Here is a 23,688-nt window from a genome sequence, read left to right as displayed (position 1 = left end):
CCCTTGCCTGAAACTTCGACAGCGGGAGTTCTGTGTCTTTGTGCTTTTCTCCCCGCACGTGCCGGCGTTGCACTGCACGTTTTGTGTTTAACCGTAAAAACCAACCCAACGGTCCTCCTTAACTAAAGGAACGTGGGCGCTGCGGGTAATTAGGTATACTTTTCATGAAATGAACCTATAGTTTTCTTTGGGTTAAACAACGGGAAGACGTGTGACAAGCGCCAGCGTTTCACGAGTTTCGAACGCTTATGACTATACAAACCGCTTGGCTTTCGAAGCCTCTGGGGTACGCCGCGTACAACAGCGTTACCCCGGGACGCCGCCTTGGTGCTCTATATACTTGTGTCGAGCGAGCAAGCTAGGACGACAAGGCGAGCGCCTAACGTCGTCTGCACATAAATAACAGTCCAAATGAAACTTCCATTCACCGGGCATACAAAGGCGGGAGGCGAACAGCGTGGAATTCGTGCAGCAAGTGTCTTCGAGATAGGCCAGAATCACCTCCGGGGGCAACCTCGTGGATGACTTGGAAAACACGTCGTTGATTTCTGCAGGGTCTTAAATACGAATGCAGAAGCTTTTCACTCAGTCCGCGTCGTCTGATTACGGTCCAAACTGACAAAATATCACACGGGTGATACTCGGCGTGTCTACGTCCAAGGTTGTTGCGTCGGGCGCGCACGAGCTGCTGGTCCGCTGAACGAACTAGAAAAAGCTTCGGTCCTCCTACGCACGTTTTAAGGTACCATTTGACGTCGGTCTTGCGGTCATCTTCGACGTGAAGCAGCATAGCGTCGAGCACGGTAATCGGCTGGCTTCTGTAGATAAGCTCGAACGGCGTCATCTTTGTAGTTTGGAAGATAGTTAAAAGCATCGCCAACGCAACAGAGCAAGCATAGTACACGTATACATACACATTGCACAGCACGTAGTACATTATTGACATTTGTATAACATTCGCGTTATTACAAAACACAACTATACATTAAAGTGCGATAAACTCAGCCAAAAGAAACGCTTTTGCGAAAAGTTATGCTAAGGCATTTTGTTCGACGTTTCTGCTTCGTACTTTTAGGGAACGTATAGCACGCAGTGGTATATGATAGCGTACAGATGAGCAAGACCAGCAGCTGCCAGGTAAAGGCAATTTATTTTCACCACGTTTCTCCAGAGCATGTTGTTATTGAGTTGCAGGACGCAGTGTTACCAGCTAGCAGCCTAAAAAAATATCACATCTTTCCGGCTATTGTCACATTTAGAGGCCGTTATTCCCGATTTTACAAAATTGACTGTGACATTTTGTAAGCTTGTTGAACCAAACTTCTCTATTTATTACAAGTGGCTAGAAGAGACATTTCCATGAAAGTTGAAAAGGTTGATTCCTGCAGCACGCGCCATGGCTCCGAAGATTGAGTCAGGGTTGTCGGCAAGCTCTTCTATGGTGCCGAATTCGGCAATTCTGCCTTCTTTCATAACCAGTATCCTGAAAATACCGCAAAGAACAAAATTTCGTCATAAAAGTTGCTCACAAATACCAATGGGCACCCAGGTGCATGCCCACAAACGCTTCCACCCTTCCACGTATGAGACACTCTCGATTAATAGCTCCGTTGGTCCGGGTTAGTCGGCGTCATGTTCAACACTGTTGGTGAAACTGCACATGCGCACATGGCCCAACACTGGTTGTGCTTGGCTTCCAAAGGCACGCAGGCTGTACTGGGTGCCACATGGTGCCTATTTTCCTGGCGGTCATAAATGATTTAAAGAGTTCAGTAAATAGTACCAGTACACGCCAGCGCAGCCGATTACAACACCAGCGCATTTTCAAACAACCGTCAAGTGGTTTACCATGGGAAAAGATTCCTAAGAATGGACTGGGGGCCATACAAGTGCTGACTTTTGTGTCTTCAATACCCATATCATGACCCACCTATCGCAACGTAGCACGGTGTGCAAACGGTGGGCGACTGTCAGTACGGTGCAGGCGGAGAAGCACTCATTTAGTGTCTGCTGGATCAGTCGGTCCGTGTCCCCGTCCATGCGAGAAGTGGCTTCGTCAAGCAGCAGCACCCGAGGAGTCCTGAGGAGAGCCCTTGCTAGGCACAGTAGCTGACGCTGGTCAGCACTGCGTAAGGTGAAAGCATTCAGATGAACCTCACCATTATTCATAACTCAAAAGAAGCAGAACCGTTAGCAATTCGCATCACGATAAAGGGTCTCTGAACACAAACCTCAAGCTTGATTCATTAGAAGGATTAGGTTAGGATAACACTGATAGAAATTTGAGCGCATGCTTCATTGAAATAAGCCATATAATAAGGAAAACAGACAACAGACATGCGACACCATAGCTAATTTTCGCGCTAACTTGAGGTGCATTTTCTGAAAGTCGTTCCAATTGGTTGATGCAGACAGAATTCAACGGAGCCTAAATGGGAGATTATATGTTTAAAGACGAGATATTTATTTGCGTTCAGATTTATTCCGCATCCTTTTCATAGCAGAAAATTTCTTGGATATACAACGCAAGATAGGAACGAGCACGTAAACATTGAATAACCAGTGCGTACGGCGTGATCTATGCCGTCTAAAGCGTCACAGCCATTGGGCGTGGTGGGCGTGCCTGACACCACACTTGCCAAATGGCAAGTGATATTGCCATAACGTGACTCTGCTCATTGAACCCACCGATTCTTTATGAATCATTATTAACCACCCAAACAAAAGTAAGCCAGGTACCAATTCGTAAAAATATTTAAAGGGTGAACACTTGTCTGAGCGGTATTTTAGCGTCCCCTATTAAAGCGGACAGTAAACACAACACAAGAAGGCCCAGCTTACGCCGTTCGGACCTGCTATAATCACCATGGTAGGTTCCGTTTCCGTTACCTTTCTTGAAAAAAGTCATCGCTTACTTCACGAAACACGTGATTTAGCGGGGACCAAAGGTTTCGGCTTAAGTTGTTTTATTATATAAATTATTGCTTGTGGCCGGACAATTGCAAAGGGCACTATAAAACACCGAATCTTTCCAATAAAACATAAGTGCAGTTTGTTTTGACGGGCACCTCAAAACGAGGAATGTCGCCTTTCAACTCTCGATTTTCTAACCACCAGGTCTGTGGCAACGTAGTGCATTTACACCCTGCCTGTAAGACATTATTAACTTTGTTGTGTGTTTGTGCGTGCATACCACCACAGATTCCTCGAGGATTAATTGTTACTCGCAAGCAATCGGTTTGCCTACTTATATCAACTACAAAAACAAGAAGTTTACTACTCCTTCCAAAAGTATGTTTGGAGACGCGCGAAAGCTCTCTGACATTGAAACTGCGTTATAATTGCGTCCACCTTTCGCTGAAAGTGCATCCAATCGATCGACAAACTTTCAAAGGCCCTAATCGCAAAGTAAGAATGAACCAACGCGACGATGTTTTGCTCATCTAAGTAAACACATATACGATACCATCAAAACTCACACCGATTCGTGGTTTATGATATAAAGAATTACGGATCTACTCCTTCTTCATTACCGATGCGTGAATTTTCTTATCTATGCCCATGCCTTTTTCGCGATTGTCAAGTGACTGTTTTTACTCGATGGCAGCCGGCTTTACCGCACGCGCGGTGTATCCAGAGATCCTTTCAAAGTTTTTCTGTAGACCAACCGGTCTACGAGGAAATGCATTCGTACATTGACAGTACGCCATCGGTTCCACTGAGAAAGCTTTTGCTTTCAAAACGCGAAATAAGTCATCGGGGCACCAAGTCCTCTCACGTGCTTTGAAGGCTAAATACTGGCGATGCTATATAATCAACCACTGCCTTGCTGCTACATCACATGTTAGTCTGTTGCACAAGTTTCGTTTCTGTGTTTTCGCAAAAGCTACTTCGACCCGCGTCTTTTCTCCGCTCCATAGTTTCGTGTTTGGGTGGGACGCGCAACACACTATTCTACAACTTTACGCTTAATTTTCGGAGTTTTGCGAATTGTGTAAAGCGGAAGCCCTTCAAAGCTACCAATTCTTGGGCAGTCCCCTAATGGACAGGTGCCACAAAAAGGAACAAGAACAATGAAAAAATCTTTTTTTCTACCTCCAGCAATTTGCGGAAACAGTACAGTAGGCGCACACAGGGATGCTAGGGGGGTGAGGGAGAGGAGGGGGTACGCTGGTTCAAGTACCGTCGGAATGCATAGGTGTTTAATATTTATTTGCAGCTCGTGCAATGGTTTTTACTGAACAACAATGAGGACGACGGCTGCATTTCGCACAATTGTGCACTTGTGGCATTCGCCTAATATTATAAGGGAGCCACTGAAGCTAGAAGATTAGAGCCTGCATTTCAGCGCCATTACACGGTTGTGCCCTTTCAAAGTCAGTCGAAGAAGCTCACTGAAGTACATTAAACAAGTATTACAAATGTAAAAACATTACATGTACAGGTAGCAAAGTTGATGACTGCACCATGACCGACGGTTCGGTTTTTATCCAATATGGGTTTTATTTTAAAATAGTTTTCATTCCGGCCTGTGCGATCAATACTTGGCAGTTTCGGCTTTAGGATACATATTTCAACGCCTGAGATGTAAGGAAAAATAGAAAGGCCCCCTACTAGCCAACCAGAAAATAATGTAGAGAAGCTTCCGGAACATTTTTTTGGCGAATGAAAAACCAAAGTTTAGCCACACCAAGTAGCCTCCTGGCAAGGACAACCGTGGGTTATCCTAGCAAACCACTGAGCAGTTTTATATGCACTAAGCAGACAAATCAGGTACAAGAAAAAAAACTGCGACATATTCTAGGGCACTGCTTTGCTTTTTCAGGCTTGGGGAGGTGTTTTTACACCAAAGAATGCTTTGTGGAAAATATACACAAATTATAGTTTATATGTGGCCGCGGCGTAAACAGAAACAAATTGGTGCACTCTGCTGGAGCATTATAATATCATTCCATATGTATTTCAACGGAAATATCCAGTTTTTTTTTTAGGATTCGGATTTACAAAAAAATTAAAAAATGAAATAAAAGCCGTAAGATGTGAATAAGACACTTTTATTGCTGCGAGCTAGAAAGGGAGAGGACGATGTCATTTGGAGCAGGTGCTTTTTAATACCAATTTTATTATAAAAGCGCGTAAATCGGTTGATCATTATATTATCATTAGTAACCTACGGGAAATTGTAATATACCTAAGATTCTCTGCGCCGTCCTCGATCTCCATAAGTAGTCCGTCTGGATGACTTGCGATAAGGTCAGCCATGTGTGCCTTTCTCAGAGCTTCCCAAACCTGCTCGTCTGAGTGACAACGCTTTCCGTCCAAATTTTCCCGCAGGGTTCCTTTCATGAGGTATGGTTCCTGTGCAAACAAAGTTATGAGGGAGATGAGCTCAACAAAGTAGTAAGGATAAATCTGCTTCAGTCCTTCTCACAAGGGCCGTTAGAACTGCTGAAACTGCGCGCATTGAACAATACTTAGGCGGGGTTGGCTATAGTCAGGTACGCAGCACCAGGCCAACCACCAACCTTAACCAATTTGCCGCAATGGCCTACAAGGGCAGATTGGCCAGAAATAAAGCAGCGTATGCCTGCGACCACTGGCGCACACCAAACGAATTGTTATTACTTTAGAATACAAGAGGTTAAACAAACTCGTTGCTTTGTTCACCTGTGGAATTACTGTGATGACAGACCGCAGCTTTCTCAGTGGAACCGAAGAAATATCCACGTTGTCAATGACTATACGTCCGAACGTCGGCCGCAGGACCCTCAACAAAGCGAGTACAAGGGACGACTTGCCTGCTCCTGTCCGTCCAACCACTCCAACCTTAAAAAAATTGCACAAGACCGTTAAACTCAAGGCGAATCTTAGAGCATGTTAACATTTTGCGTATGTACGAAGAAGACAAGGAAACAACAGCAGAAATGAAAAAATTTAGATTCGCTCTTAGTATCTTCCCTTGCAATACACATAGAAGCGTGTTGAGTCCATACGTTATCAACTAGTTCAAAAGATGTTTGAAACTTGGGGGGTATCCTTCTTTGAGCGTTACTTTCAAGGGAGCCTTTGTTAAAAATATGACAAGAACAACGGAGAATGCAGCACAGTGATTTCTAAAGCGAAATCTCCAAACGTGCAAGCCAGCGCAAGGAAGCGACCCAGCAAAAGGTGCAGACGACCAAGACAGCGTTGGGCAAGCAATGAAATTGTGAGTGAATGCCCAGAGAGGGAGGATTACAGCAGAATTAAATCCCTAAAAACGAATAATAACGAAAAAGTGGTTATTACTGCAAACGTCCTTTTTCAATAATTGCACAACTGACAGGCAGCTCATTACGAAAAGACGAAGCGGCCGCTTTGGGAGGCTCGTTCCTGCATGAGCCAAGCTTGCGGGGAGAAGATACACCACATGATTCACGAAGTGCTCCGCGTCAGGTGTGTGAGTGAGTGAGACGAGGTCGGGGCACGGACCACCTCAATCCACATCGGCTGCGGAGAGCGACTGCTGAAAGCAGCGTGACGTCAGTGGGTAAGCTTGTTTCAGGTCCTCCCCTTCCGCGCTGGCTGACCTCCACGGCTAAGGCTTCGCGGCAACGTGACAAGCAGGGTGGCCGATTTAGAATGGTAACGAAAAGTAAAAAATGTTGGCTTCGCTGAAAACTTCACTGTGTTGCGAAAATTTGTGCAGCACTAGCAACCTCCGAACATCACAAGGGCAAATCTGCTATAAAATTTGTTATCAGATCAATCAAGCATGTATAGCGTGGACACCAGGCCCCTGTATAAAGAGCAATTCTCAACTTGACCCGGTGACCAGAGATCAGTTATCTGCTATTGCCGACGGTCGACAATGCAGGCAAGTTACTTAACAGTGAAATGCAAGTCAACATCAAAAGTCTTGACTAGGGCTCTGTGTTAGCGTTTCTGTTGTTGACAGATGGTCTGTGCACCTTTAATGGGTCCTGTTGAGAGGCTTTAAACACCAGAAATTCACAACCTTCCTTACTTCAGCAATACAAAGAGGATTTCACAACCCTATTGACTACAAAAGTAGAAGGCATTAACTACACATTCACGATTATTCTCACCTTCTCATTAGGTTTTACGACGAAAGAAATGCTGTTGAGGACCGGTGGTAGGATCCCTGGTTTATAAGACGCGGTAAAATTATCGAATAATATTTTTCCTTCAGCAGGCCATGTATCCTCGATTGTATTTACTTGTGCTATGCCAGTGGTTGAGGTCAGTTTTGGCTCTTCAGTCTCGTCTTTGCTGGAGTCATCCTGAAACAATGCAGCCCGGGTAATTGTAAGTAAACGTTTTGATGTCGAAGAAGATAATCCATGTCAACAAAAAAATCGTTTTTTTGGAAAAGCTTCGCGGAACCTAAGCTTTGTATTGAGATGTAAGTTTTCGGAGCAACTCACCAATCGTGGAGTTGGTTAGTTGACTTGTGTCACTGAGCTCAGTGTTACTGAGTTCGGGGAAGGTGGGTATTGGGAGACAGAGTGCACGGCTATTGGAAACACGCGAGAACAAACCGGCCATTTATGATCTTTTCGCCACTACGCTGATTCCATGACCTGTTTCTGTTCGGGGATTTTATGTCTTCTTTGCCTTACCCCTAGCTATTAGGGATGAAGCCCCTCAGTGGCTGGGGCTGTTGGCGTCTCCTGTCGTCGTCGTCGTCATCGTCGTCGTCGTCGTCATTGCCGTAATCGTCGTCGTAATGGTCGTTTCATGTAGTCACTGTACTAAAACACCGGGAAACTCGTTTACGCCTAGCGCTAGAACGTAACGCGTACTAAACAAACACCGGGACACTCGTTTACGCCTCGCGCTGAAGCGCTTCGAAACACGTACTAAAAAAATACCCGGATACTCGTTTACGCCTCGCGTTAGAGAGCTTCGTGCTTCAAAAAGGACACTTTTACAGCAAAGCTGTGTTACTCTACCCACCAACGGCTTCATCTCTTTTGGTAAAAACACACATGCGCCAAGAATACACTTATACATTGCACGCTTTGCCCTCTCCAGGTTTCACGTTAGTGGAGATGGCCCGGGATTTTTGCTTCAACATAAAACGAGTCTACTTTTTAAAACGTAATATTACGCAGCTTAAATTTTAAGCGCAACGACATGCCAATCAGCGTCTACACGATGACAGTCACCTTTGGGACCTGTGATGACGTTTGATCTCAAAACATAGTTAGGCCTAACGAGGGGTCGTAGGGCATGTCTATGCGCTTACTCTCTGCTGCACCAGTAGTTAGGCTGTTCATATTTCTACACTTTATCGGTGACGACATAACACGACAGAGCCAATGGAAACGTCACGACAGCAGAAACACACGTTTGCTGCTAATGGAGATTTCAGAGCGGTGCGTACACCTTTTCGACACAAACGGTGGCGTCAGGTCGACGACCCGCGTACGCAGTCGCAAGGCGCGCCAAAGTCAACAGGGGAAGCTGGGCCGCAAATTGCCGTTTATGGTTTACACCTCGATATGGTTGTAGCAATTTTATTAAGTGCAGAGCACTTAAGTGGCCCGTTTTGTCGTCGTACGTCGCTCGCTGTCACGATATCGAGTGACTACCGGAATCACGCGCGACAGCGAAACAACGGACCGAAGTAGAGCTGCAGGGCGTTACGCCGTAACGTACCCAAACAGAGGCTTAGAAAAATACACGGGTCATATAGTCCTGACCATTCGGAGCTCCTGAACCGCTGGCGCTTCTCTTACATTTATCCGTTGTTATCGGAAAGAAACTGCAGATATATTTGAGCCAAAATCTGTGTATATAACCCGCCGCACCAGTTTCTATTTAGCGAGGTACGCCCGTTCGTTTGATTTTTACGATCGTAAGCGAAAAAAGTGGCCGCCAAAAACGATGCGTTCTAAACTGCACAGTAAGGCGCCAGCAAGTGCGAGATAAAAGTAATCACAAAAATAACAACTCTCCCTCGCACTGTTCCACTCAGGGGGCGCTGCGAATGCGGGAAATTTGAATGGTTTTCGACAAACCTCTGTTCAATCCATCAAGGGAAGAGTGAGAACGGGAGGGGAAGAAGATCGTGATGGGTGGTGGCAGTGAGCGGATAACGGCGCCATTATGGTGAATTACTGTTATGCACTTCCGACAGCTGTGTGGATCGGCTTATGTTAGCAAGGCTTGACGCTAGTTATGCATCCCTTCCTGGGGGTAATTTTAACGGCAGCATGCACACCTGCAGCAAATCATATAGTTCGCCCATTTTTCAATGTGCTATGAAGACAAAATACAGCGATGGTATAGCGCAAAGAACTAGCGTTTTATATTTCACTGTTTGTCGTTCACGCCCCGAAACATGGGTTTTCAACAAGGGTTTTCAACAAGAAACGCGAGAAATACAAAAACATTACAAGTTTCGTGTTGCGATGACGAAGAATTGGCATAGAACCTTTTTATCTGTGATAAAAGACAGAGACCTAGACAGAAGCAAACAGGACAATCGCTGGCTATTTTCCTGTCTTTTTTTCGCTAGTAAAATAGTTCTAAGTCAACACCAACTAGCCCAACTTTCAGCCATACCTGAAGTATTGGCAGGAGTGACGCATTACGGACCACTAATAAAATATATTTATCATCGTTTAAACTGCCCGTTCGAGCTCAAGTGACACGATCAAAAGGCCAAAGATGCCCCATTGGGATCACCCAGTCATGTTTCTCTTAAGCTGGCCTAGGCCGGGGTCATCGATCACACAAAAGATATCCCCTGACTCTATAGAGACGTTACCAGAATCTAGCTGGGAACTCGCCACTGCTTGATATTTTTACATTATATCTGTATTTCCGATTTGAAATTTACGATAAAATTGCTGTATTGGTTATGGGACAAAGCAGTTACTCTTGTGCCAGTAACAATGAACCAACGGCAACCAATCTCGCATGTTGTTTTCTTGGTGCCATTATCCAAAATGCATGAAAATCAAGCAATGAAACACATCTCACCTCAGGAGTAAGTCGGGTGTACTCCAATGTCCGCTCGAAAGCGATTCCAGAGAGGATACCAAAAAATACGGTCGCGTTGACACTCGCCAACATCATGGGGGCCTAGGAAAGAAAGAGAAAGAACACCCGGTTGTGCACTTAATTTGTTCACTTTGTATTTTTGCATGGCAATTTTTGCACTGTTAGCCGACCTCTTCTCTGCTAACCAATAAACCAAGCTGGGTTCTCAATTTAAGAATACTTAGAAAGCAGGGGCTATGGTGGAAGCCTGCATAGACCTGGGAGTCACATGAAGAGGCCACGGTGATGCTTATTATTATTGCTTTATTTGACAACTACATGGAGCACACTAACACTAAACATTAATGTCGTGTTACCTGAAGGAGGAGCGCAATAAATCAAACGGCGTCAGTGAGGAGGATGGTGACGATAACAATGCTCCGTGATCAGGTGGGTAAGTGAGGGAATGCGTCGAAATGTTACCTTGTAGCCAGACAGAACGTCATGATGACGATAACAAACCTGCGGCTAGAGAAGGTCAAGTGCGGGGATACGTCGAAATGTTACCGTATACCCAGGCAGAACGCCATGCCTTAAGTTAAACCCTTGCAAGCAATCTGTCCTTGTACAAAACACTAAACGTATCTTTGTTACGGCAGGAATTACGGTCATTACACTTAACCCTGCAGGTGCAAGTGTCTGTACTTACGGACATTGCGGCACTCAGAGCCAGGCCCAGTGCACTTTGGGAAGGCGGTGGTTGCGAAAGCGCCAGTGCAGTCACCGTAGCCAAGATGGCGCAAAGGCCAGCAGTGGCAGCGGAGACCCGCGTAACACGAAGGCATGCACACATGACCCAGTAAGACCCCGCGACGTCATCCAGGAGCCTGAAGAAGCGCTTCTGGAAGAGCGCCACAGCACCAAAGCAGCGCACGGTAGCGATGGAGTCCCTCGTCTCGGTCAGGTGCTGCAGCACGCGAGACAACCGGGCGCTCTCCAGAGATCGAAGTGCATTAGCAGCTTGAACTGACGCAGCCTACGAGTAAACAAGAGAAGACGTGATGCGCTTTCGCTTTTTTCTGTCACACAGACCAAAGTGGCGTTTCGGCGTACGTTTTAGATCACAAGAGATACCCGCCATGAAGTGTGTGTTAAATACGTAAAATCGAGTGACAGAACAGGGTAAAAATTAAGACGGCATGCACGAAGAATAATAGTAAGGGCGCGTTTAAACAGTCACTCTGTGTATAAACTGCCGCTTTGTATTGTCGCGGAAAGCTCGAGTTAGCAACGAAGGGGATCTAAACGTTTTATGTCACCTGCTAGCATCAGTGGTTAGGGGCCCAATCAGTGACGCATTTTCTGCCGTGCGGACACCTGTTTGTTTAGGTTATTGAATTAAGTATTACAGTAATGCTAATGATAAAACTTCCAAGTTGCGTCGCGATTCACATGGGTAAATATTCCAGGTAACAGTAAGGAGTACACAACATAATAAAAAACAGCACGCGATGATATTCCGTAAGTGAATTCATTTTTTTTATTACATTCATTTATTGTGCGTGGAGAGTATGAACGTTACAAAGGGTAACTTTTGGCAAAAACAGGCGTTAAAAATTAGGGGTGGGTTGTCAGGTTTGCCCAATTTCTATCGGCGGTATTACCATTATTATATCAATAGCGCGCAAATGTTAGGAATTCTTGGGAATAAGGTACGAAGCATTTTTTTTCATTCGTACTTGTTCAAGATACCTTCATTGCAGTTTCCGATCCGCAGGTTAGCTACACCACTACGCCACCATTCGCACTGTATCGCCAGCCCTTCTCCTTCAACAGCCCTATCGCACTCTTCTGACAAATTGTAAAATAATCTGGACCCCGCTACGCGTTTCTAGAGGGCAATAAGGGACCTCATGCCACTATCCGAAAGGATGCCTCCCGTTCTTTCGCTATCAAGAGCCCCCACCGCCATCGGAAGAATACGTATCCCTTCTCCGTATATAGGAAGACATTTTTAAATGCTACCGTCTCCAACGGGGTACTCCACCGCTGGTAAACACTACAGTCGCCATGGAATGGGCTAGGATGCGTACCGGTAGTAACGCAAGGACGTACTTCTCAGGAACTCCTCTGCGTGCGGTGTACGTCGCCTCCTACCCAGCCACCGTATATTCTGCCCTTACCATTCGCACTCTCCACAATAATATTTTGAGAATGCTTCGTAGCCCCTACTGTCCCTCTCATCCATGCCGTAACTCCTGAGCAGTAGAAAGCATGTTAGGAAATTTATACCCCCCCCCCGCCCGACCACCTTCACCTTTTCAAAAAGGAGGGCAGCGACTGGCCAGGAACGTCTTGAATTGAAAGACCCTTCACTACCAGGGCCCCATATATTTTAATATGTCGGCCACACTAAAATTTACTCTTCCTCCTTCTCGTGAATTCCGATATAAAATATTGGCTTTATTTACTCGAAGATTACGAGTTTTTAGAATAAATCAATCTAGATGCATTCTGTTGATTTATTCGCTATGTGTTGAAGTAAGCAAAACCCACACTATGCCTTTAAAGTCCAGTTTTTGTAGAACAATCCAAACAAAAATATTGTTCATTTTACGGGTGTTATACGCAGATCATGCCTCACGCATAACTTCCACAGAGAAGATGAGAAAATTGTTGCCATGCGTATTCCAGGATATACCATGCTTAATTGCAATAACTAAGCACTCCTGGTCCAGTGATTTGCAGTTAAGAAGCAGATCCTAGCGAATACGGGAAGTGAATAAGAGGACTTTAAGGATTTATACGAGAAATAATCGATTTGTCCGTATTAAGCCAAAGGTACCATGTGTTCTATCACAACAGAGTGAAATGCTGTTGAGGAAAGCCCGTTACCATTCGTAATTCCTACAAGCATTAGACTGAGCAAAAAATAGATTTTGACGGCCTGACATGTTTTTTCTTTTTAGAGTATCGTAGTCGAGTTACTTGCCACAGCCGTGCACTCACCACCACAAAGAGGTACACAATTACGGAGATGACCCCGAAGATGCAAGCTGCTGGCGCCTGCATTCCTACCACGACGAACTTGGCAAACGTTACGCTCACGATCTGCTCCACTCCTTTGCTCGAAAGGTACAGCTGGCAGTCGACAAGGTCCAGGTCAGCTGAGAATCGGTTCAGAATTCTCCCTCGAGGTGTCGCCTCAAAGAAGGATACCCCGGAGGACAGCAGGCGGCAGAGCATGGTCGTGTGGAGGCGCATTGAGAGACGTCGACATGAGACCGCCAGAAGGCAGCCGCTTACTGTGCCCAAAACCACTGCAGGGAATAGCGCATGATGAGGTCAAGGCTTGGTGTAATTGTGGAGCACAGTCGGAGCGACTATTAAAATAGAGCGTAGCAAGCATCATTGTTAATAACAGTAAAGGAATAACTGTTATGATTGCATGTCATGAACGGGCGGAATTTTCATCGTCTGAAAAAGATAGTCGCAAAAAACTTACGGTCACAAAGGCACAAGACAGCGAGCACCACGATCCAGACTGGGTCATCCTTGCTGTCATCGTCTCCACAAGCAATCATGTCAGTCCACATCTTTATCCAGTACAAGAAGAAAGCGACGGTTGCTGCCCTAACAGTCAGGCTGAGTATAGCCAAGGGTAGACAAGGGCCGGACATCATTGCCAGAGACCGAAGCAGGTCCATGGTTCCCTGAAAGGCGACGCGCGTACAGTGTGTAAGGTTGGATTACATTTATTTGGCAGAGATTGAAGCGTTCGCGTTACATAAGCCTGCTCCCTCACATACGCACAGAAAGCGTGTTTCCAAAGTAATGTTACTTACCTCTAATACTAAGCGGTAGCAGTTATGTTAAAATCAGCTATATATATCTGAGGAGTTTTTGGGGAGCCACAAAATGTGCGATCGGATGCCAGTTTTGTCGTTTTCTCAATATAAAAAAGTTCTTTGTATCCGTAGGAGGCAGTCGCGTGGGATGTCGTGAGTGATAGGGAGCCAGGGACGCAGTTCGTGCACCGGTCATTGAAGTGCAACGATCTTCACCGTGACCTCATTAGTGTCCATGCCAGAACCTTGTTTCCGGCTTCCTGAGGGAGATAGCAAATTCAGCATCTTGAAAAAATGCCCAGTGCCTTAATCTCTGCGCAAAATTTGTGTTAGGCACAAATATAAAGTTGCGAATTCCACTCACCCGGAGTTTGTCTACTGGAAGCGACGCATCAAATAGTCGTGTTGGTAATATATTTTCTTACAATAACGTTTAATCTGATCTCATCTCTCACGCTAAAAACGTCTAGAGTGAAATCTATCTCGGGTGCATTCAATACGGGGAAATCTGCCTTTTAGATATTTGGAATGTTCTAGCGGTAACATTTGATTCGCTTTGAGCAAAAATGTTAAAAAATACAGTTTGCGCTCTGCCACTTCGGGCATGCCCCCTCTTGTGTCAAAATATTTGCCGCGTACCTGCTTGCTTCGCTGCCAGTGTTGACGAAAGACAATGATTTTTGACGACGCCCTTGCAACGCAGAAGATACTTTTCTACCCTGCCCACCAGCCACGGTTTCCCCTCACATCCCATTCTTTCCGCGGTAAGCACAGTGGATGTTACCGCCAGTCAAATAAATTTTATGGAGTTCCACTACCAAACATCAAAGATGTTTCACAGGAACCATTTGCTACCGTGGGGCTGTTGTGAATGCCGCCACGAGGAACGAGCCACACGCACAAGCGCTTTTTGTAATTGGCAAAAAAAATATCGCTTTTAACGCAAATTGTTTTACATTCTATCGCAAAAACCAAGCAACTGCAATTGCAAATTATGCATTGACATTTCGCCTCATATGTGCCTAACGATTTTTTGTTTCTGAACAATGTCGACAATTACGAAATGTGCGTCCAGACTTCGTGATTTGTAAAATGTTTCCTATATAAACCTCTCATTCAAGTATTCGTTTGTCTTTTGGCTGGTACGTTGAATCGGGGGGAAGACTGACAGCCATACAGAAAAGCAGAGACTGACTGACATTTTCGTCTTCAAGTATCCCAAGAACGACTAGTGTCTTCAAAACTGATCTTAAGGACTTTCCGTTCCTCATGTCATATAGAATAAAGCGAGTTCGCTTTTGCTGCATGGACAGTCGAAGGCAATTAAAGAGAAAACGTAATTACTACAACGTTAAGAAATTCCTATTAACTATATGTTATAAATTTCTTGACGCATTAACAAACCGGCAAGTTTTTAAAACAAAGACTTTTGCATATATTTTGGTTCAGCTCCCAAAAATTCAGCACCTATTTTTTTATTTCAACACCTCTCCTTCCGCGTTTTTGTGATATCAGGAGACAGGCTTTCAGACGCTGATGATATGGGTTGATGCCGCGTTTTCAGCAGCTACGGCCACCGCGAAAATAAAACTTATACCATTTGACTCAATTCTCCCCATTCCGGTGGTTGCCCCAAAACTGGTGGGCGATGTAAAGAATTGAGAAATATTCTGAATATGTAAGCAATTAATAGGTACTGAATAGTAAATTTCAAGCACACTCGGTGTGTCATCATTTCTTCACTTGCCGTCAGCGATCATTTTCAGCGATCGGTATGACTTGAGCAGGTTATCTGGACGTAGGTATACTATTAAACCTCCATAAAATACTACACGCACCGTGTGCAAGCAACGTAATGGGCGTCGAACTTGGAGGGCTGCTAACAGAAGTGCGGCCTGTGTAACGCTAAGACTGAGGGGTCAAACACAGATAGGACAACCAGAGGAACCTGGTTGTCCTGAGTGTTGATGGAACCTGATCGTTGAAGGAACCTGGGGTACCTACCACATTTACGTCTCGAACTTCATCACTAGTGATCCTTGCATTGGTTGCACTTCCAGTCATTTCCTGTGCTTCGTGCCTGTGGAGAAAATCTTCTTTAAAGTGCAGAACTCCGGAAAATAGATATTGTTGCTTAACCTAATGCACGTGTTGAGGAAAGAGTTGAGAAAAGTTACCCTTCTAACTGCTTCTTCACTCCAAAGAACGCATAAGACGACAGACTTGATGCCTCTCCTACCATGTGCTCTCACCCTTTTCTCTTGTTTAGGTTATTCTCACCTCTCCATCCTCTTATTCACCCCACGCTAGCGCTCTTCACTCTCTCTCTTAAACAACACTCTTTCTATTGCACATTTGGCTATCTGTGTGTCCCTTCCCTTCGATTCTCAATACCTTTCTGATCCCGTGGTACCCCTTTGATGCCCCCTTCATTCACTCTCTTTTACTTCCGGTTCTCGTGCTGCAGTGTTCCCCATTGTCATAATCGTATAACTCGCTTTATTCTTCTTCCTACTCAATTTCACTGATTATATTGGGTTCCTCTTACCGGCCCACCCCCCATTCCCATCACCGCCACCCGATCTTTTGCTTTTCTGGTCTCCCCCTGTTGCATTTTCTCCACTCCTGCGACTCCTGCACTCTCCGTTATTTTTCCACCTAACTTTTTATCTCCTAAATCACCTTCCACTACTTTAAATGTTACTCCCTTATTGCATGTCTGTCCGCTTCTTCTCATCTCCAGTGAACCTATTTCACTCTTTTCCTAACGTCTGCTCCATCTTTCACACACATGCTATTCGTCCCTTTTACCCCTCTCTCTCTCTCTTTCCTTTCTCGGCTCATTTTCTCTGTCTGCTCGGCTCCATCCGCGACTCGCGGACCACGTGATGATTTGATGGGTTGGGTAACACAGTAGAGACCTGCTCTTTATTTATGCGAATGTCACAGATTTTTTGCTAGTAATTGCTAGTAATTTTATTAACTGGTTACATGGTGCTGGCGCCTCGTGGGTCTCATGATACACAGACGACTCATAAATGGGTGACTAATTCGTCATCAATGAACAATCAGTGACCCACCCGCCAAAAGCATGTGGAGAGGCCGACCAGTACTTTTTGATTCGAAATATACCCATACAGAAATTATCAGTTTATTGGTATCTCAACAAAGATAATAGTCTTTAAAAACTCAGGCAATAGTAGATACCTTTCATTTGCTTTTGCCGCTAGCTTTGAGCTTAAGGAAATACTATTCTTGTGACAAATAGTCCTCTGCCGCACGCCTAACCTTAGTACACTTTCAGCCAAGCCCGTAGCCAGAAAATTCTTTCGGGGAGAGTGAGGGGGAGCACTTGCTGAAGGTCTTTACAATTTGAGGAAAGTACGCACCTTCGTCATTATTTTCCTTAAAAATGGCAGTATGCAAATTATGCCAGTTTTCAAATACCATTTTATTAGGTTTTATATGTTTAGTTTGAAAAATAATTTTTGTAATAGTATATTATTTGTATGCGGACAATTAGTCGCCACAGATTTCGTTAATAAAAATAAAACAACATTGCTCCAAGCCAAGGATGAAGGGACGAAGAGTGCCAATGTTGATTTTATTGAGGCCTGCTCACGACGCTTCCATTGCCTGGAGTGGAACGGTCGGTAGTGATCTCGTCACGTACTAGACGTCCATTGCGCGGCGCGTCCGTTTTCTTCATCTTTTGCACTGGTAACTTATGTTCCCGAACATAAAACACACATCTCTGTGCCTTCATTTTAAACATTTCAATTGCATTGCTCACGTCCAGGGAATCTCTCTAAATAAACATTATAGGCAAATCATTCAGCCGTTCCTCAACGCAGCTGTTGCGAAGGCAGGACTTGAAGCGCTTCAGCGCGTAACCGCTGTATGAGTTGCCGCTGTGGTAACAGAAACTGTGGCAAGTATATTGAGTAGAGTGCTCATATTTAGGAGCAGGCTGGTGTTGCACTCTTTGGTGACCTCGGTCGCGCACATTGGCAGCTCTTCTGGAAGTCCTTCTTGCCGCTTCTGCTTCCAAATTTCCCACTCTGCCTTCATCACATTGACATTTTCCGGTTCCCTGTCTGCCACATAGACTTCTACTGCCGGCTGAAGCGACTGAAAGCTGCTTCTGGAGGTTTAATTCGGCGGCACGAACTGAGCACTGTTCTACATTGCGCGGTAACCAATGAAGCGCTCGGTCAATGCAGAGCGCCGGTTGTCCAAGCACGGGATGAAGCAAGGCAGTCTGTAATATTCTTCCGGATATCAGGAAGCATGATTTTCTGTCAACTTCTGACAACCGCTTTTTCTGTCAGTCTCCGCTGAACGGCGAATCCTCTCGCTGTAGCTTCACATAAACGAAAAATCTTGTTGGATTGAGCATCGGCATCTTCTCTAATGTCACTTGGTTGTTTAAGCAGTATGCTCTAGTACGGCGCTCATATCCACGAGATTGCCTTGGAGGTACTGAGACAAACCACGCGTTAGGCTCCGAAACATTTCGCTCACTGCGATGGAGACGAGAAAGTTGAAGCTGCCCAGAGAAGTGTGAAGTGCGGACGCAGGCGCATTTCTCCCTGTTTCGCTTTCCGTTAGTTTTTCCAGCGACTTGACAGTGTCATCCAAGCGCGTCACTAGAGAGAACTACGGCTTCGTCCCGCTCAACCCACCCAGTCTCGCTATTATTATGAAGGCGTGAAAATGGTCGTGACGAAGACTCGAGGTGTTTTTTGAAAACATCGGTTCTTTTTTAGGAGCTTCTGAAATATGTAAGAGTTTCACCAGTCGTTGCGAAGGCGTTCCGGATGTCGCTAGCTTTAGGTGCATCGTTCAAGCAAGCGTATAGAGAATGCAAAGACAAGTGCGCACGCACTGCTAAAAGATACGCGTCGCTAATTAGGGTCTTTACTCCACGAAATGGACTACTTATGGCCGCAGCTCCATAATAGGCTTGACTTTTGTGGAATTGAGGTCTAAACCTGAGCAAACCAGCTCAGACTTAACGTTTCTGCCAAGACCTGATCTAATGAGTTGTGAAAATACCACAAAAGAGGGAAAATGAGCTGTTTTTTTTTTTTTTGAAGTGATCCAGATCCAGACCCCCAAACTGAGTCGGATAAAGCTGCAGTGACAAAACCCGGCAAGTCTCCTTCAAAAAAGGGGTGGCTGGAAAATACTTGAGATAACACCCTGAAAGCGTGTACGCAGATTGTAGTTTGTATCAAAAAATGAGGCAGACCCACTGTTTCACGGATCAAAATGAGCCAAATACATTTGCGCAATGGCGGTTTGGTTTTGGCTTGAGTGTTCCAACTGTTTCGTGGGTGTTTTGGGAAGTGTTTTTTGCGTTTCCGAGCGGGCTTATGAATTCAGACGGCAATTAGGAGATCTACGGAGACTCTGTCCCCAGATATCAACGACGAAATGAACTGAAGAAGTGAACGAAATGAAACAGATATGTGAAAAAGTGATTTCAGTTAGCCTTCCCCATTCCTACGAAAGAACACTGGCTATATTTCTTTTTTTACTCCCATATTTACCATTTCGGTACATAACTAAAAAGCCACCGCTTACAAGCCCTGGCAAATCCACTCCCGCTTCCTGCTCTGAGAGTACGAGCCACTTCATGAATGTGAAGAATAAGATAAGATGAGTGTTCTTGTGAAGCGTTTTGGAAATGTATTGCAAAGCAATAAAGAGCTTGCTTACTTTGTTAGTTCCTTGAGGCATGCACAAGATAGTTGTCCTAGGGAACAGTTCGAAAATGGCAGCTAATGGTGCCAAACGGGCTCACCTGCTCACCATGTATAATTCAACTATTCTTGAAGCACTGTTGCATATTTTAGTGCCCTTTCCCTCATAACTGAAAGTCAATTTACGTAAATTTTTGATAACAATGCAGCATCAACTTGAGTGTTTCAATTCAACATGAGCGAAATCAGAACTAATCACCCCAATATTGCGCACGCGCCGCGTCTTGTTGCATTTTTTGCTTGGTCGGGGCGGAGAAAGAGAGAGAGAGAGAGAGAGAGAGAGAGAGAGAGAGAGAGAGAGAGAGAGAGAGAAACAGCTTTCCTTAAGCTCACGGATCAGGGCAAGAGGTGGGGTGGTCCACGGTGCCGCAGTGACCGCCAGGGTCTAGGTGGTCACTGCTGCGAACCGCCTTGCACTCGCCCGCAAGACTTGAATGGCGAAGCTGTTGTTTGTAAGAATACTTGACACACAGATAAGCTTCAGTGTCATTGTTTATTTAATTAGTTGCGGTACGAGTAATCGTCGTCATATGCATCGAAAAGGTCGTCGTCTTCTTCGCGGCTGTCGATGGATGCAAGGCCACCCTCAGCATTTCAGACTGGAGAGTTCCACCAGCTAAAACTGGCGAAACTTGCACTAAGTCGCGCGAAGCTTCAAACAGTGAAACTGCAGGATTTCTGTATGCGCTAGCACTGAAGGACGGCACCACGCATTTGTAAAAGCTTTAAATGCTTAATTGGCATTTTATGTCGTTGCTTTGCACTCTCCTAGTAGTAGTTATATTCATGTGCATCTATATAGTCGTGTTCCTCATGCCAAGGCTTACATGCGCGGTAGCGCTTGACGGCAGCGCTGGGTCCTTTTTTTTCTGCTAAATCCACTGCCCGTGCTGGTAACGCTTGGCGGTCGGTTCGAGGCACGCGCTCACGAGCACTCCACATTTCTTGGTATTTTTTCTGCAACACCGCACTTAGGGCTTGTACAAGAGATCGGCTGTTGGAAAAAACATGGTAGAAATATTTACATCCCGGACAAGTATTCTATTCTTTTTGTGTCTTTTTCCTATGCTGTCAGGAATGCACCAATCAGAAAAATTCATTGCGCTCATATTCACGCCCACACACTCACACAGATAGGGCACGTTTCTCTCTAGCACTAGTGACCGACCGTTTGACTCCGCTGAGGCAATCGCCCTAGTGTCAAAGCCCTTCGGACCACCGATGTTGAAGCATCGGGATGACACATAGGACCCTGGTATTTTGGTATTGGTGGCTCGACGAACAACGGCGTTTACAGCGTCGCCAGTCACGCCAAAATGTGCAGGACAACTATGCGCGGCACGCCCCCAAAGCAGCAGGCAGGAACGCATAGCCTTCCGGCAAAATGGAGGCGCCGCTTGAGGCCTTTGTCACCGCCTCCGTGGAACGCCTCTGGACATAAGGCAGAATTAGCGGTGGGCGCTTGGGTGGCCGAGATGTCTCCGAAAGCGGATTTTGCCCAGCTGTAGCACGGGTCTTCGACGCATCATTGCGTAGACGTCAGAATGTTCCTCGTTGATGAGAGGGGGGTGAGCAGGAACACCTGGCCGAGAGGCAGGCTTGGGTGGTTGATCCCAGGATGGCGAAGACGGATCTCACGACATCGTCTTGACTTGGCTCGATGTACCCTTGTCGCGGAGTGCCCACACCCAGAGGGATGGGGAGAGAAGGGGTCTGCTGGGCATTTGTAAAGAGGGTAATAGTGCTTGTCGAGGGCGCCGCAGAGACGGCATGGTTGGGAGTGAAAAGGTGTGGATGGTGCGGGACGAAAGGCGCGGTGGCTGCAAAGTCAGGAGTGCAGCCGCCGTTCTCTTTTTATCGGACGCCTACCGTCGGGTGCGGCTTCCTGTGCTCTTTTGTGATGTTCTGGGTAAATTACGCGGCGGCCCGTCCAGCCCCTGTACTCAGCGCCGTACCGCACGGGCACAGAAAGATCTGCTCAATTTTGCACGTGGTCAGCAACTTTTCAAGTCGCAATAGTATGACGAAAGCCTGGCTGCAGAACACTCGCCACCTAAATATTTCGGGGGAGAAAAAACAGGCCCTTAGCCTCCTCGCCCTCCCCCCCCCTCCCCCCTCCCCCCCCCCCTCTGGCTACTGGCCTGGTTTCCGCATTGTGGTAACGCGCGAACATTTAGCTCTTTGTAGTTTTTATGAAGCCTGTCTATGACGACTAAATCTTAAGCTGTACGTGAGGTTAACACTACTTTGGGCTAGTTTTTGATTCGAAGCATACGTCCTAGACGTTAAGGCTATAAAGTGATTATCATGATGAGTTACCGAAGAGGAGAACGGGGAGGAAAGAAAATAAACCAGGTAGTATAGGTATGGACGCCATGATTGGCTGCAGTTATCCCTTACGCAGTTATCCCTTATCCCACATGCACGTAATATGAATACAACGCTGCTATCATTATACTACATTTGAACGTTCAATTCTTCAGATGCCCGGCAGATTTACGAAAAGAAGGTATGCTTCATACGGCATTAGCCAGCGAAATACAATAGGAATGCTTATTTGATTATGGATCCTTATCTCTACGCCAAATAGACGGCTGTGTTTTTTTATTTCACCTTTTTTTCAGATTACGAGGTTGTTTATGAGCGTCTGACTTTGAAATAAGGAACTACAGAATAAAAAGGATGCATTGGATTGTTCCCGCTCCCGTCACACCGGCCCTCACGTCCATGAAAGGTAACTCTTCAGCAGTATTTTAATATTAGCAATTTTGCACACAGATATTCTTATTTCTGTATTCACCCGCTTTTGAGATCCTTCGGAGCTGATGTCTTTCGCTTGCTTCCCAGAAGTAGGGTCTTTGGGGCCCTGTCGTCAGACGTTAACTCAGAAAGAGAATTGTAGAGTATAGCACTTTTCGCCCATAACAGCACCAACTTGTCCATGCGTGCCAAAATCTGGCCCTGGTTTGTGACGACGACGCGAGTCTGCAATTAGAGAATCAGGAAATGTATAGTTGTGCCGAAAAGAAGTGCAGGAAGGAGTACAGAAGCCAACCCAAGTGAAATAGAAGGGTACAACACTGGTGTAAAGATCGAACACTTAAGTTCTTCTACCGTCCGTAGACTTCTTATAATGGATGCTCTAATGCGAGAAATAATATTGGCGAAATTACGACTGGTGTGCTTTCTCGGCTCGTGTCATTCCCCTGCAGTAACAGCGGTAAAAATATGTTCTGACACTATTTTTCCGTTCACCGTAGAAGCGTTGATCATCAGGATATGTATTAAAACAACGAATATTGCCAATTTTTGGGACTGACACAGGAAACGTTGGGCGGTGCATTATTCTATATTGTATCTAGTATTACACCAAATTCTGCCTGTTTCGCTTGCATGACCTCGCCGAGAGCGCAATGTATAATGCACGGCTTTACACTGCTCTTACGTTCTAACGGTTTACCCTCGCATCCTAAGAGCAGCCCAGCCATTACAAGCGTTTTGCCACAGCTTCCGAAAATTTCTCAAATTTTCTAGAACAATAGTGTTCTCCGCTTCGCTTTACCATGGTTTCACTCTGCAGACTGCTTTCTCACGACTACTCCTCCACGCCTCTCCCTTTTCTGCCTAAATGCTGCAGGCGGAGTCCACATGCAGCCTCCATGGCGAAGTTTCGCCACCTGCTGCAAAAGGCCGGCCCGCACACACACATCACTTCCGTTTACAGGAATGCTAAGAAAAGGGCCAAAAAAGTTAAAGTAAAAACTACGAATATTTTGATAGCACACATACGAAATATTGTGCACACGCAGCATACATTGAGGTCAGAAAGCGTTGTTAAATACCGGATTGGCCTTTTTTATGCGTAAATTAACACGTTGATGGGATTCACAGTACAGACACAAGATTCTCAGTACACGGACAGACGTTTAATAGACCGCCCTCGCGCTACAAATAAAAAACTCTGCACAAGAATCTCTCGGGGCAGCTGGCTGTGCGGACACTGTCCTCCAGGTCTTGCTGGTTGCGGGAATGCTGGTGGAGAAAACGTTGGCAGCATAATATTACCTGAAACGGTTGCC

At 45.6% G+C, this 23,688-nt stretch overlaps 1 protein-coding gene across 1 annotated transcript in view; it reads right to left on the bottom strand.

Annotated features, from left to right (window-relative positions):
* Window positions 1-1,215: 1,215 nt before the first annotated feature.
* The window catches only part of LOC144138569 (multidrug resistance protein mrp-7-like), a 40,931-nt gene continuing 18,458 nt past the window's right edge, over window positions 1,216-23,688 (bottom strand). Inside the window, exons 7-17 of the mRNA XM_077670921.1 lie at window positions 22,410-22,594; window positions 15,846-15,921; window positions 13,499-13,706; window positions 13,003-13,313; window positions 10,703-11,029; window positions 9,994-10,095; window positions 7,089-7,283; window positions 5,668-5,826; window positions 5,192-5,358; window positions 1,931-2,125; window positions 1,216-1,483 (exon numbers count right to left, since the gene is read on the bottom strand). Of these exons, the coding sequence (XP_077527047.1) occupies window positions 1,333-1,483; window positions 1,931-2,125; window positions 5,192-5,358; window positions 5,668-5,826; window positions 7,089-7,283; window positions 9,994-10,095; window positions 10,703-11,029; window positions 13,003-13,313; window positions 13,499-13,706; window positions 15,846-15,921; window positions 22,410-22,594 (2,076 nt within the window). The 3' untranslated portion in view covers window positions 1,216-1,332. The remainder of the gene's footprint in view (window positions 1,484-1,930; window positions 2,126-5,191; window positions 5,359-5,667; window positions 5,827-7,088; window positions 7,284-9,993; window positions 10,096-10,702; window positions 11,030-13,002; window positions 13,314-13,498; window positions 13,707-15,845; window positions 15,922-22,409; window positions 22,595-23,688) is intronic.

Source organism: Haemaphysalis longicornis, unplaced genomic scaffold (assembly GCF_048455015.1).
Source record: "Haemaphysalis longicornis isolate Haplotype H1 unplaced genomic scaffold, Haemaphysalis longicornis Haplotype H1 scaffold_5, whole genome shotgun sequence".
Taxonomy (NCBI): domain Eukaryota; kingdom Metazoa; phylum Arthropoda; class Arachnida; order Ixodida; family Ixodidae; genus Haemaphysalis; species Haemaphysalis longicornis.
Note: the sequence above shows the minus strand (reverse complement) of the source record. Positions and strands in the feature narration are given on the sequence as shown.